The sequence below is a fragment of the Tyto alba genome, unplaced genomic scaffold, assembly GCF_018691265.1.
Source record: "Tyto alba isolate M040663 unplaced genomic scaffold, T.alba_DEE_v4.0 Super-Scaffold_2, whole genome shotgun sequence".
Classification (NCBI taxonomy): Eukaryota; Metazoa; Chordata; class Aves; order Strigiformes; family Tytonidae; genus Tyto; species Tyto alba.
The window spans coordinates 63,131,458-63,145,912 of record NW_024881282.1 but is presented as its reverse complement, the minus strand read 5'-3'; the positions used below and the strand labels follow the sequence as shown (position 1 = coordinate 63,145,912).

The 14,455-nt window shown below is 38.5% G+C and overlaps 1 protein-coding gene across 7 annotated transcripts in view; it reads right to left on the bottom strand.

Annotated features, from left to right (window-relative positions):
• Positions 1 to 14,455, bottom strand: part of ST7 (suppression of tumorigenicity 7) — a 154,245-nt gene that overhangs the window by 65,321 nt on the left and 74,469 nt on the right. For 6 of the 7 annotated variants that reach the window (XR_006165305.1, XM_042792437.1, XM_042792440.1 and 3 more), the window contains one exon: positions 6,068 to 6,150. Coding sequence is in view for 6 of the 7 variants with exons in the window: in XM_042792437.1 (XP_042648371.1) it covers positions 6,068 to 6,150 (83 nt within the window). In the remaining variant the exon portion in view is untranslated. Of the gene's footprint in view, positions 1 to 6,067; positions 6,151 to 11,870; positions 12,042 to 13,426; positions 13,531 to 14,455 lie in introns of those variants that run through there. The other variant, XM_042792439.1, reaches the window with a different exon arrangement.

Sequence of the window (14,455 nt, the reverse complement as noted above, 5' to 3'; positions counted from 1 at the left end):
TCTTTGGGCTCTTTCTAGTTGGTGCCTGTGCTTTCAAATCAGAACAGGGTCAAACATCTCCAAAACCCTCAAGGGGGTATTTGAAACCATTATGTTCACAAAGGCCAAATTTATACTCTGCTCTAAACATTTCCAGCTTTGTGTGTTTAGAAATCCAAATCTAGAATTATTTTTTATTCTGGTATGGGTAATGCTTAATGTAAGAGTATTTGATTTTGGAAAACCCCTAATGATGATTTCTAGAAATGCATGGCTATGAAAGAACAACCTGTAGGTGACAAGTATATCTGGGTTAAGTAAGAGCTGGTTAATCGCTCATAAGTCTTCTTAATGCAATTCAGATACTCGCTTTGGACTTTTTTGCTTTTGCTTCTCTGTGCAGGTATTTCTCTTCCCCTGTGCAATGAAAACATTACAGTCATCCTCTTTCTTATCTCTGCTCTCACATACGGACAGTCCCAGATCATGTTATTTCTCTGTGTAGTAAATATCTATTCTGCATCACTTGGATATCTGATCTTCTCACCTGGTTTTTCAGAACAGATATTCCACCACAAATGCATCAATCCACCACAAATGCATCAAGTCACAAGGGATGGTTTTGATGGTGGTTCTCACTGAACCAAGTAGTGATGTCTAGCAGTGATTTGAATGATGCTTTCCTATTATTATTTCCTAGGCATGCTCTCTTACAGTGAACACTCTCTGTAGTCCTTTCCTAGTCTATGTGTATTGAGCCTTCGACAGAAGCACTGAAGGATTTTGTTTGCCTCCAGCTTCCACAGCTTAGAGTTCTCATTCAGCCCTGTAATGAGTCTTCCCGGTTTCAGGAGTAAGATTTGGAGTACTTTTCTAATATGAGGGGTGCTAACAACCGATCTAATGGATTCAAATGAAACTTAACTCTCTTGAGGACAAGGATAATGATAGCAAAACATGATTCTATGGTTAAGCCTATTTGATAAGTAAAATGGGAGCACAGCACAGATTTGGCTGGCTCACTCATCCGTGCCATTTGTTTGCTAGCACACTGCCTGGCCTGTGCCAACTCTCGCAGGCAATGACTGGGCATGTTGTAGGGATATCACTCACAGCCCAGGGGCTGTTTCCAGTAGACTGTATGGAAAAGAGCATCCTATCCTGTTTTAGGAGGCAAGAGTTTTTATCCATATGGATGTGAGTATACAATACTACTTGCCTTCTGACAAAGAAAGGCCTTGGTCTGTTTTATTTAGCTGTCAGGGGTACCCAGTGACTCAAGTAGATCTTCCAGTCCTGCCCAGCTTGGTTTCAGGAAACAGTACTCCTCTGACCATGCTCTCAGTGCCCTTAACGACAGTCCTGAAGGCTATGCAGTTCCATTCTTTCTGGATGAAATGCACCTGTTTAGCATCCTCTTAGACACTGCTCCTGGTTACCAAATCCCTGATTGTCTTATCTCAAGGAGTCAACATGAGAAGATGCATGCAGTGCTCATGAGCAGCTTATTCAAAATAAATAGCTATTCACTTACACTTCATCTACCTCTAGAAATACAGAAGTGGGAAAGAAAGTAATACATTGCCTGAATGAAGTATAGTACTTCTCTCAACACTGGGTAGACCCCAGTTGCTTAGGATACCTTTCTCTTGTCTGTGGACTGGGTTATAGCCTGCCTTCCTACAGACCCTTTTTCTCTCATCTGCTCCTTGGCAAGTGTTTCCAGTTTCTTAGGAACTCCCTACAAAGATTCTGCCCTTCCTGACCTGTCAGCCTCCACTGAGCAGAACAAAAACTTTGAACAATTACCACGTATTGCTGTTCAGCTGCCAAAGATTGTCCCTGCACACTTGTCAGACTTTCCTGGAGTCTGTGGCAACACCCAGAACTCGGTCACCTTTCTGCCCCTCTGCAGCAGACTACACAAAGGTGACGAAACAAGCAGAAGAACAATTAGTATCTACAGAAAATAAGACAGCTGCCTTCCGTGTTATTCAGGTCCTCTCTCAGACTTCCTGTGCTAGCACCATTGGCTACAAAAGGCTGGGACTCTCACATACTATACACGTACTCGAGTAGTAACAGACAGCCCAGCCGCTCAACATTAGCCAGCGTGTGGACTCAGCACTCATGCTCTTACCTCTGTAGAATGGCTTTCTAATTCTTATCTCTGAAAGACCTGGTATTTTTTCATTGCAGGAGGTTTCTCACTGTGTAGCAGAAAACTGTTATTATTGTCCCACGCTCTGAACTAGAATAACAAGGCATTCTTGGTGGAGAGTCAAGACTGGAGTTCAATTCTGCCTGTGCTTTGTTAGAACTGAGACTCCATCAGTTTGCAGTGCAAATGCCACCCACGCTGGCTAACCAACTTTCACTCTGGTGATAACTGTATGCTAAATACATGGCCTTATTTAGAAATCTCAGTGGCATTTACATAGTTCCAGTTCACAGCATTTACTGAACGTCAGTTGTGTTTCATGACAGTTTTATTACCCTACCTGTGGAAAAACTTAGCCTCTCAGACACCAAGTACAATGCAGCTCATTGTATTCTGTGAGACAGAGCCTGTTTTTCACTGGATTAAAAGTAACTGTGGTGGAATCAAGTTTCCAATACAATATTTCTAATGCAGCTTGGGACTTAATTTAGTTCCTATTTTTGATACCTAAAATACTGCAGGTATTAATTGAATGTATGTTAAATTGTTCATTGTAAACTATGTGCTGTAGTCAAGAGATTATTAAAGAGAATGCTTGAGATAGAAAAGTATTTTCTGTACAGTTCTGAGCTATACAGAAAAGAAGGTCTGAAATCCTTACTTCATTTAAGTCACATTGCCTACAGCAAGGCCAGAATTTTACCTAAAAGAATGAAAACAAAGTAAGAGACAAAATAAGATGGGAGAGCAGTGTTTTGCAAAGGAGTCGTATAGCATGCAATTGCCCAAAGCTGAACTCTGTAGAGTCACTGTTTCATGACCCAAACATGAAATACGAAAAGCATTCACTTTCCCATTGGTTACCACACTTCTGAAATGGATGGAATTTTCCATCATTTCATAACCTGCAGTGCTGTGATTTCTCCTTCTGATTAGGAATTGCAGCCAACTGATAAAGGAAATAAAGCTGCCAGACCATATGGTGGAAAATTCCAAGGAATATTACTACATCTAGTCTGAAAAATACCCCTGCGATGTAGGTTTGACAAGAGAATGTTTATCTTATAAAAGAGTTTCACTTAATACCATTAGCAGGACTAAGAATCTTTTAGAACTGCAGATGCTGTAGCATGGCAGAGAAGTGGGTGGTAATGCAGGCAATTCAGCGTGTTACAAGGCCATTGGTAAAGAGCAAGCTTATTAAAAAATAATTAGTCTGAAGCACAACTGGGCTAGTGACGGGCTAGCACTACCTCATTAGAAATTTCTAGTTCTGACTGTCTTTCCTGATACATGGTCTGCTCAACCTGCAATTTCTTCTTTCCATGACCATGTCTGCTGAGTTCCTTTTCCATCATCTGATTTACAGACCACACATTCCTCTCAGCACAGGCATTGGTCCCTACAGTCTAGGGTTCCTGGCCGTTACCTGCCTGGCCTATGTATCTTTTGTGCACTTAGGATGGTGGCATATGAACAGCAGACAACTGATAGCAGTAGTGAAGGTCCACAGAAAAAAGGCTTTCAATCTTCAGTCTGTGTCTATACCTCCATCACCTTACTGTTCCTTCAACTTGTTCATAATGGACTTTGTCACACAGCATTTAGTGATTTTTTTTGCTTAAGGCTCACTCAGTCTAATCTCTTCTTGGAAGGTTTCTATCAGTGCCCTTTTGCACCTTCTTCATATCACAGTCTTGGATACTCTTTGCCACTTCCTTCTTGTACTTCCCATCAAAGTACAGCAGTTAGAAATTTATTGCTCACATCTCCTACTGAGCTTATTCTGCAGAAAGTGCCTTCATGACTACAGTATAATATGTACCTACATTTGCAATTATGCTATACACAATTTAGTTACAGATAATTTAGTCCCTCTTCAGTGTTTTTGCTCCTGTTTGATTTTGTAAGGTATTTCCACAGGGCACAAATTGTTTTTTTCTTGCCACCTCATCCCGCTGTCTTCACTCTCTAACAACAAAAAAGGAATTGTGCCTGTGGAACCCATGTTATTTCTCTCATTCATTCTCATCTTGGTGGTGGGGCCTGGCCTTTTAAACGTTTCTTCTTTCTGAGTGACAGTACTGACAGTATTTTCCTCCCATGCATTTGAGTGAGTTGTGCTGAACTGAATCTAAGTCTTACAAGTCTGGCTTCTGTTCACATGCTAAAAAATCTGCTGTTGTCTCTGGAGCTCTGTCCTGTGCTTTGGGGCTCGATCCATACAAGGATGATGAATGCCCAAGGTACAGACATTAAGTAATTGCCTTCTGCTGTAAGAAAACCCCAGAGCAAGGCACGGCAGTAGTGCACCTGATGCTTTATACTTGAAATTATCTAAATGATGAGTCTCAAAGGCATTCAGGAGTCAAGGATGCCATTTCTTCGTCTACATCAGCTACAGGCAATGTGGAAGTGAGAGGTATGGATTTCCCACACCAAACTGATACAGTTTAGTTAGGATTTTAGTTGTTTTCAGGTTTATCCGAGGTCAGTAGATCTGAGGTGATGTGAACCAGTCCCTCGCCATGTCTGTCTCTCTCCATTTACCACGATGGTAACTATATCCCTAAAATTGGTCTCACTGGTCTCCTCATTACATGTCTAGTTTCGTATGGTGAGGGATGGCCTGCAGCTTGTATCCAGCAGTTTTTAAAGTGTACAACTTGTTTTTAGACAAAGAACCTAACACTGATTGAACAAACAAGACTAGAAGACAACTTTTCCCTGAGGAGGGGAAGTAGAGAGGGAGGTGCTCATCTCTTCTCCCTGGTATCCAGTGATAGGATGTGTGGGAATGGTTCAAAGATGCACCAGTGGAAGTTTAGACTGGACATTAGGAATCATTTTTTTAGCGACAGAGTGGTCACACACTGGAACAAGCTTCCTAGAGATGTGGTCGATGCCCCAAGCCTGTTAGTGCTTAAGAGGTATTTGGACAATGCCCTTAATGACATTCTTTAACTTTTGGTCAGGCAGTTAGACTAGATGATCATTTCTATTTCTTTCTATTTCTATTTCTATTTCTATTTCTATTTCTATTTCTATTTCTATTTCTATTTCTATTTCTATTTCTATTTCTATTTCTATTTCTATTTCTATTTCTATTTCTATTTCTAATCTGTTCTATTCATTTGTGCCAGTAGAAAGCCAGCTCTCAGCAGTAAGGAAACAGAACAGCTCAGTGTAAGCATAATACCCTATGTACACCATGCAGATTCTTAACATTTTTTACCTGCATTTTTTTCTATGAAGACACTGAATAAAATCCAGAGCAAATGCTCTGCTTTGGACTCATGCACTATGATGGTATCATGATTCACTCCACTGCATCAATTTGCATAATGAAGCCCTCAGGGATTACATATCAGAGGAGGGGTTTTTAAATGGCTTAAAAATACTCTTCAGACCTTTAAGCAAACAGGCAGATATGTACTGAGAAAGATTTTAAAAGTGAAAATCTGAAATTATCCCTTGGAATCTTGGCACCAGAACTAGGTTCACTGCTAATATTTTGCTTGCTGTTTCTCTAAATCCTGCTGTAACTTTCTAAAAGGACCATGCTAAACTGAGATAGTTGGTACCTCTCCTTTTTACCGGCCTTTTTATTTCCGTAGTACTTGTTGATGGAAACACTTAATGTGCAAACACTTGTTATGAATTACGCTAGTGTTGTTAGTGGGGCACGTTGTCCTTCAAGACTTTTTCTTCAAAGACACATAGCACTAAACCATTTTCTCTCTCTTTTTTTTTTTTTTTGTTCCCGCAGAAAAAGAAGTACAAATAAAGAAATACAAATGTTATGTTCTGCAGAAATGTAAGTTTAAGGAAAAAAAGAAGACACTTATTAATCTGGATAAAACCTGAAATCCCATTCTGGACAATCAAAACAATTTGTAAAGTGATGTTAATGTACATAGTACTTACCAAAATAAGTCCCGAGATTAATGAGGAAGTGCCTGTCAGGGCAACATAGAACTTGGGGGTTAATGTGTTCAAAAACATACTCACTGAAAAAGAAAAGAAAGGAAACCATAAGTACAAGAGCAGGACATGTTTCCAACATGTGTCCCCTCCTCCTCCTCCCAACTGCTTTCCAACTTCAGTTAAGTTATTACCTTAATTCTGATAAAAAAGACAGTTTAAAGAACATCCTGTTCCATTTGTCTAACGTGATAAAGCAGAGCGTTAGATTGCCACATGCATAATTTTGTTTTCACAAGAGTCAATCACAAGGCATTGGAAAACAATTGCACATGGTTTTCCTATTTCAGTCAGAGCTCCACTGACACCAACTTCAGGATTCTCCATGATATATGGAAGACATTTTATTATCTGTCTCTGCTACTCCATTGCAGTTAGACATCTTAGGCGTCGATCTCAATGTCCTGCATTCAATATTGTCTCAACTTCCTGTATGACCTTGGTGAAATTATCTGGACAAACTCTTAAAAGCCTTTTACTTCTCATTACCTTGCTTCCTCACTTACAAAGTACGAGATAATAGCATTTCTCTAACTCATTCCACAGCATTAAAGTTGGTGAACCACACTGAGTATGACAACAGTGAATAAATGCATAGAACAGATTAGGAAGAGACCTAACTGGCTTTCTGGTAATTAGGAATGAAAATAATGATAACTGCCCAGATTACCTGAAATCTAGGGAAGAAGCAAATCCAGACAAACTGCAAGGAATTGCAATTCCATCTGTATGGGCTTCGAGAAATTCAAAGGGCTTTTCTACTTATATCCCATTTTAGAAGCTGCTGAGAGAATCACCAGGTAGTTGTGCTCAGCGCCCAGTAGGAAATCCCTATGGCCTTATAAGAATAAAATAATGTTTTCATAGGTTTTAGATCACTCTACAGAAGCTACTAGAGTGAACTGAAGCTCTTCCACTAAATTCTAGATGTTTAAAGAAAACTCTCAACTTCTCATCACCTCCATCTTCCACAAATTAAAACATTCTCTATTAATCTACATGGAGGGTAAGAATACCTTCTGTAAAAAAAACCTACTGGTCTCATCCTTAATCAGTGCCAAAGTATTTCTCATACATATATACATATATGTATATACATGCATATATATTTGTATATATATGCATCCATGACTGAAGAGGGAACAGAACAGTTAGCAGGTAAATTTAAAAGGCTTGTAGCAGACTACCAGTCATTAAAAAATTCTGATAAAAGATCTGGATATGTAGGTGGGAGGCCCTCAGTTCATTGTGTTCCCTTTAGAAATAACACTTACTGACACTAAATAATATGGAGACAAAAAATTATGAGCAGACAAGAGACAGATATAAATCATCAAATACACGATTAGTTTTCTATGACCAGTAAAACAGAAAATTGTTTTCCCAAAATGCATTGCTAAAAGAGATTGAAGCCCTTCAATTTGGCTGCTTTGTTTGGGTTTTGGCTGCATATTTCCTGTATTTTTTTTCTTGAAAAAGCCATAAACTGTTAAAATGGAAGTGTCATTTTCTGCTCCACTGAAGTGGTATTAAGAACCAAGCTGATAGAGTAAAGAACTAGTTTGGTGGGTTTTAATTCCATCATACGTTTTCATTCACAAATGAGTTGGATGCCAGATTCTCAGCTAGTTTAAATCAGCATAACATCCCCAGTTTTACTGTGTGCAACACCACTACATGGATTTCTGCTGGCTCTAGCTCAATAGCTGGGATTTTCCCACATCTTATTTCTTTTTTTCTGTTCCCACTCTTCCTTTCTTTTTTTTTTTTTTTTTTTTTTTTTTTAATGTCTAATAGAAGCTGACTTTGAAATTGTAGTCCCTGCTTTCTCCAGCCACAGTACCTGCTAAGGACAAGGAATGGAGAGACTGAAATAGCTTTGGCTTCTACCAACCACCATGAGTCCTTTAGTAGAAACATTCCTCGTTCTGGAATGTAAACGTAAGCCAGAGACATAATCAAACTATGTCACTGGAGAAATTTCAGTCTGCAAGTGAAATTACTTCCTCTGCTTAGGTCAGGCTATTCCTGAGAGAGAATACACTATGATGGGATATAGATGTCCATGTCCCCCATGTAGCACAGTGCTGCTGCAATGCCAACAATAACATGAAAAGCCAGCCAGCAGGAGACTTTACAGTGGTGCTTTCTCTTCTACCCCTCCACCATAGCTTCACAGCTAACAGAATGCTGGAATTGTTCCTATTAAACTGGAAAAATGTTCCCATTATCCTGCAGGAAATTTGATTTCCAAAGTTGTGAAGCCACCTAAGTCTCCTGTGTTTTAGAAGATTCTACATGAGAATATCCATTGAATAAGGTTATAGTCTATTTGCTTTAATTTCCTCTTGCCTGTTACACTACGAAATTCTGCAAAGAGAACAGTTTCTTAAGCAGTGATGAGATACTCCCTTATCATTACTGACTGCCATCAATAAAATTTGCTTTGGGAAATGCATCCATACTTGGAAGAGCCCTCTCAACAAATTAGCTCCATGGAGCTCATCAATGGAGTAGAATGAATGAGGCTGTTGAGAAATGTTAGCTTTTCTCTGTCATCTCTTATAAGCAATGTATACTGATTTATAGACAAACCCTCAGATCTGGATGGAGATAGGATTTGATTTATCTGTCATTTGCACCACTGTTACTGCTTTCTTCCTTGCTTGCATGTAGACTGGAGCTCCTTTATGCTCTTTACTATAGGCTGCTACAATTCTTCTGTTTACAGCTTACTCAAGGGAACTGGCAAGGTGAACTGGTACGACACTGGATGCTTTTAGAATGTATAGGCCAGTCTCCCAGCTAACTGGAATGGCTCAGTAGATTTTCTACATTTGCACTCGACTACAAGAGCTGCTTATCCCTAATCCTTTTGCCATTCTTTTTTACACTGTTAGATATAAGAATCTTCTGTTCCATTATGAAAAATACCAACTTCTGCCAATTATTAACTACCTTCCAGTCCTTTTGTTTCCATAAATATTATTAACAAAAGCAAACACTTTTTAATAAGAGAACATATCTCCAAAACAGTAAAACAAAACACTGGAGGATCTGTGGTCAACCTATTTCTGAAGTCAATGAGAATTCAGTCATTGTTTCAGTGGAAACTACATCAAGGCCTAGTTCTCATAATATTAATCCCATAAGTAAAAATCAACCCACTTTTGGATTATTTGATATATATCATTATCCAAAGAGGAGCATTTCTTTACAGTCAGCATTCTGACACTGGAGAAATCACTATCATATCCAGTGTCTCCATCCTGTATTGGACTCAGCTTTCGTTCAGTGTGTTGCACTGAACTAGAGCCATTAAATAATGCTAAATGCCCATATGCCTAAATTTGGATAGCAGTATTTTTCTTCTCTATTTACATGTGATGAAGTAGCAGGACTGAGGAGCAGAGAGAGACTTCTGAGAAGTGAGAGTTGAAGATACCAGCAGAAGATGACTGCAGAATAAAGAAGCCAAGTAGAATCACCAGCGAAAGGTGGTACTATATGTCCTTTCTTCTGAATTCATAACATGCCAATGTATGCCTAATTATTTCTATCCACAAAAGGAAAATGGTACAGTTATTCAGCTTGGTGTACCAATTGTTGTCTGTAGCTTGGTAGGACTTACACAGGGCAACTAACAAGTATCTGAATAAAGAAACTTGCCCAATGTTGCTACAGTGCCAACTCATTTGAAATTACCATCAAATCCCAATTATTTCCACAAGTTTTTGATGATGAATGATTTCTTTTAGGTGTATTAGTAGAAATGATGGAATACAGTACAGCCTGGTTTTGTTTTGTTTTTTTTTTTTAAAGAAAATCAGAATAACCTATAAATGCTGTCTAAACAAGCCAAGCATGTCTACTCATGAGAGGCTCTTGGCCTTACAAATATCCACCCCCGTCTTTCTTTCCTTCTCTTTATTACTTTAATTTTAATCATGCTTGAGTCATCCAGAATAAGTCACTATTTACATTTCCAAAGCTGCCTAAGTTACACTGGTAAATCATTCCATCCTATTGTATAATATCTAGGGAAGGACTGTTATTTCATTGTTAACTGTGCATGCTCACAGGGATGAATTTACATCCAATTCATGGCAAGCAATCTAAAAAAGCTCACAAGTCATACCTAATATTTCCTGTTGAGGCTAACCAAAAGAGGCAATTGAAATGTTCTTGAAAGCTGCTACTATTTCATTCCAGTCATATATGCTATTCATTGCCAACACTCATGATTCATTCTGAGCATGGAAATAAACAAGAAAGGAAAATCCAGATATTTTTCAAGCAACAGAATCTTTGAATCATGTAAAATGTATCACTCAAAGTGATAAAACACTATGTTGCTTTACAAATTTCTTCAAGGAATTGAGACATTCAGATTTCAAGCATGTGAGGAACCACAGTAGGAGAGAAATACTGGGGTTAAACTGCTCAAAGTATCATCATGCTGACATATCAGTTAATTACATTAGATGATCATTAGGGGAGAGAGCACTGCAAACTACCTACTATTCCCACGTGTGGATCTACTAAAATGACAGCTCCATTACCTACTTCTGAATGTGAGGCTATACAGCTTGCACAGTAAGGTGCAAATAAAAATTTAATAGCAATGTTTCATAAATCATATAAACAATAAGATCAAGCAAAGACAGGACTGCATCATTTATGGCACTTCTAAGAGGAAGATTAATTCCCCAAACAGAATGTTATCTTAAAATACAGTAAAAATTAAATATGCATCAATAACTCAGTATAAATAAAAAGATGCACTGCAGACCCAGAATTAAAGATCAAACATAAACAACAAAATTATATTGAAATACACATGAAAGCACAGCTCTTTTTGTGCCAGTATCTCTGTGCTCCTAAGTGAGACAAGGTTTTGGGGTACAGTAGTAACTTTTATAAGAACAAATAGCCAGAAAACATAGAAAAGTTTATAGTCACAGAGCCCTTCTAGTGCATTCCTGGTCCTTAAGTTATTATGGCTAAAATATCTGTGCCCCTAAGAAATTTCACTGTGCTTTCTGTCTCCACCCTCCACAATATTTGCTTGATATGCAGACCAGTGCCAATTCTTGTAACACCAGTGTCAAGAGCCCAAATCCTTTAGACAGGCAACAATCTAAGAAACTTGTCACTGAAGACCTTTGACACAGCAATTCAGATTCTTTTCACTGCAACCATCCATTCAAGCTGATGTTCAAAATGGTACAGTGGATGGGGCAGTGACTGGCTTTTTGCACAGGGCCTCAGCATGGATTAATGCAGCCACCCCGAGTCAAAGTCACTGCAGCACTGAAGAACTCTTCTACCAAAGTGTCATCAAAGAGGGCAAAATAAAATTCAATAAACTTCTTTTAATAAATGTATAACATTCCCCTCTCTGAGTATGAAGCACTGCATACATACTCTTGACTTTAACTGAACTATTTATACATAACCTTTTTGAACCCACCACCCATCCCTTGTAAGAATGTTAACAATACACTTTTGGGAAAACATGTTAGGGTCAGGCTGAATTATGCGTTATATACTGTGATGGCCTCCAGATCAATATAGATATAAAACCCACCAGATTTAAAGCTAGCACAGCATATTGTCTCAGGAGAAAAAACAAACAAACAAACAAGCAAACAAAACAAAACAAAACAAAACAAAACAAACAAACAAAAAAACCCAATCACAAACCAAAACAAAACAACCAAATAAAACAACTTTTATAATTTACCGGGGTTTTCTCTGGGAAGCTACCAGGCTTTTTCTAACTTCTTCAGACTTCTTGAAGAAATTACCAGAGAAGAAGTAAGCATTCAAAAGTTTAAGAATGATGCAGAGTGAGTTTCATTTTCACTTGTTGCAAATACTACCCAACTTCCTTCTGTAAGCCTTTTGTCTAGATCTGTTTTCAAAACATGAAAAAATTTGTCATTCAGAAACAAACATGTGGCCATTCCAGGCAGAAACAGCCAGTGTCTCTGTGCTGTGCACAAGGAAATCCAGATGCTTACTCACTTTGTTCAACCAGCTACTTTTGTCCTAAAGGCATGAGGCTGAATGAGAGTCACATTCAGACGTGTGGAGCCTAAGCTAATGGTGGGTGATGTGTCTGTTGCTCTCAGGGAATGCTGGATCAGAGCCCAGGTGAGAGAAAATGGTGATGTGCTACCTATTACTTCAGATAAATAATGAACTGTGATTAACTACATAGTTGCACATAATCAAAGTTCTGCCCTTACAGATATTTCTAATTAGTGAAATAAAACCTTCTGGACTGAAGACCACCATACTCTCTCTTCCATGTTTTCACAACATAAATGTAGGTTTTCCGTTTCAACAGAATACCTTTAGCACAAAAAAAAAAAAGAGAGAGTGAGTAGGGATGGTCTGTTCTGGAGAGAAATTGGGTATTATGGGAGAGGCTTTCAGCCACAAACTGAAGCCCAAAGTGAAGAAAGAGCAGAAGGAAATAATATAGTGCCAGTTCCAGGTCAAAAACATTCAAGTTGATTTAATTCTAACTGAAAAATGAAGAATTTTGAAGTTTGCAGATGACAGCCATAACATTCTCTCCTCTTTGTGATCCAGTGGCCCACTGAACAAATTATATCCAGCACAGAAAACTAAAACAAATCTTGGCAAAATTAGTCCATCTTTTCCCAAATAAACATGCCTGAGGATTGCTAACAAATTCAATTTAACCATTTTCCTCAACATTTTAATGCATTAAATATTTGAAAACCAAAGTGACACAATGATCGGCACTGGACTGCTTTTCAACACCAGGTCTATATTCATGTTATAATGTCCAAAAGTTATCGGATCGGTCAAAATTCTGGTTCAGTCCTAGCAGGAATTAGTTTGTGCTGGTTCTGGAGGTTTTGGGACTTACATGAATATACTGTGTTCTTCAGAGTGCATTAACCATTCAGTCTGTTAGATATTAAAATTGCTCATCCCCACTGAGAATAATATACAGGGAAACATAACTGATAAGAGACAAGAGCCATCACAGAACTAAGAGCAGAAGGTGAATCAAGGAAATCAGATCTAGAAGACAAAAACCCACTTAAACACTACTGTGACTTGGGAAAGGGAAAAGAAAAGAAAACCAAATTAGGGATGGACAAGTATAATACAGAGATGAGTTAAAAGAAAAGTAAAAAATGGAATGGCAATAAAAATTAACGTGTAGAAAGAAGAAGATAGAGACAAGATCAGCAAAAGCAAAAAAGGTACACAAGCAATGACACATGCAATATGAATGTAAATAAAGGCTATACTTACTTTAGCAAAAGCTGGTCTGTGATTCAGAGGTATCTTTTCACTGGGAGAAATAAGACTGCTAACACTAACAGCTTTGGTCATTTAGGAAGAGATACTGTCATCAAGTTATTCCTTGGTATCAGACACACCCCAAAGCCTTGTCTCACAAACTAAGGCACTTAACACAAGATGCTACTAAAGATTCCCATTCCCAGTTGTATTTTCCCAGAATGTCCTGCTAAGGTCAGCTGCTACTCTTTACCCTAGGAACAGACAAGCCTGGCACACAGGCACAGGATGTGCTATCCCCACCCCAAGAAAAACATTCTCTCTTGTGAATTTAAATACTAAAACCAACTTACAATAGCTAGACTCAAGCACAATATTTTACTATTCCATTTGTCTGAGATTATGGGGAGAAGAAAAGTTTGGAGAAAAAAAAGATCAACTTTCCCCCATGAGAGCAGCTACTATAATGCAAATTTGCTGCCATATATTTGCCCCTGCCAAGGGGCAGGCACTTTTTCCTCTTGCTTTCACAATGCAGTGGTGACATGAGTTAATTACACAGCTCCTGTTAATTGCAGAGCATGCAAGAACACCAAGATTTGCTAAGATATTTGCAGCAAAAGATCACATTTACAAACCAAAAACAAAACCAAAAAGGCCCACAGCTTTTCCATTTAAAGAAAAAGAAAATTAGGGAGAAACCATTGCCTGGGACCTTGCAGCCCTTCGCTGTCAGGGATTGAACTACTCTACATTTCTTTATGACCATCACAGTGTCCTAATGCTAAAAGCAGACTCCTGGTATTAATAATGTACAAGTGGAAGGGAGGAACTGAGCCAAACAAGAATGAGGTACAAAGGATGAGCAATGATGTACTGAGTAGAGATATTAATATTTGGATTTTTAGAGATGTGGACGTGTAAAATCGGGTTGTTGCTTGGTTCTTAGTCAAATTCTCTTGCAACACTTTCAACCTCAATTCTTCTAAAATTAGGCTGCTTGCAAATTGATTTGAAATGCTGTCATTATACATCTCCCCT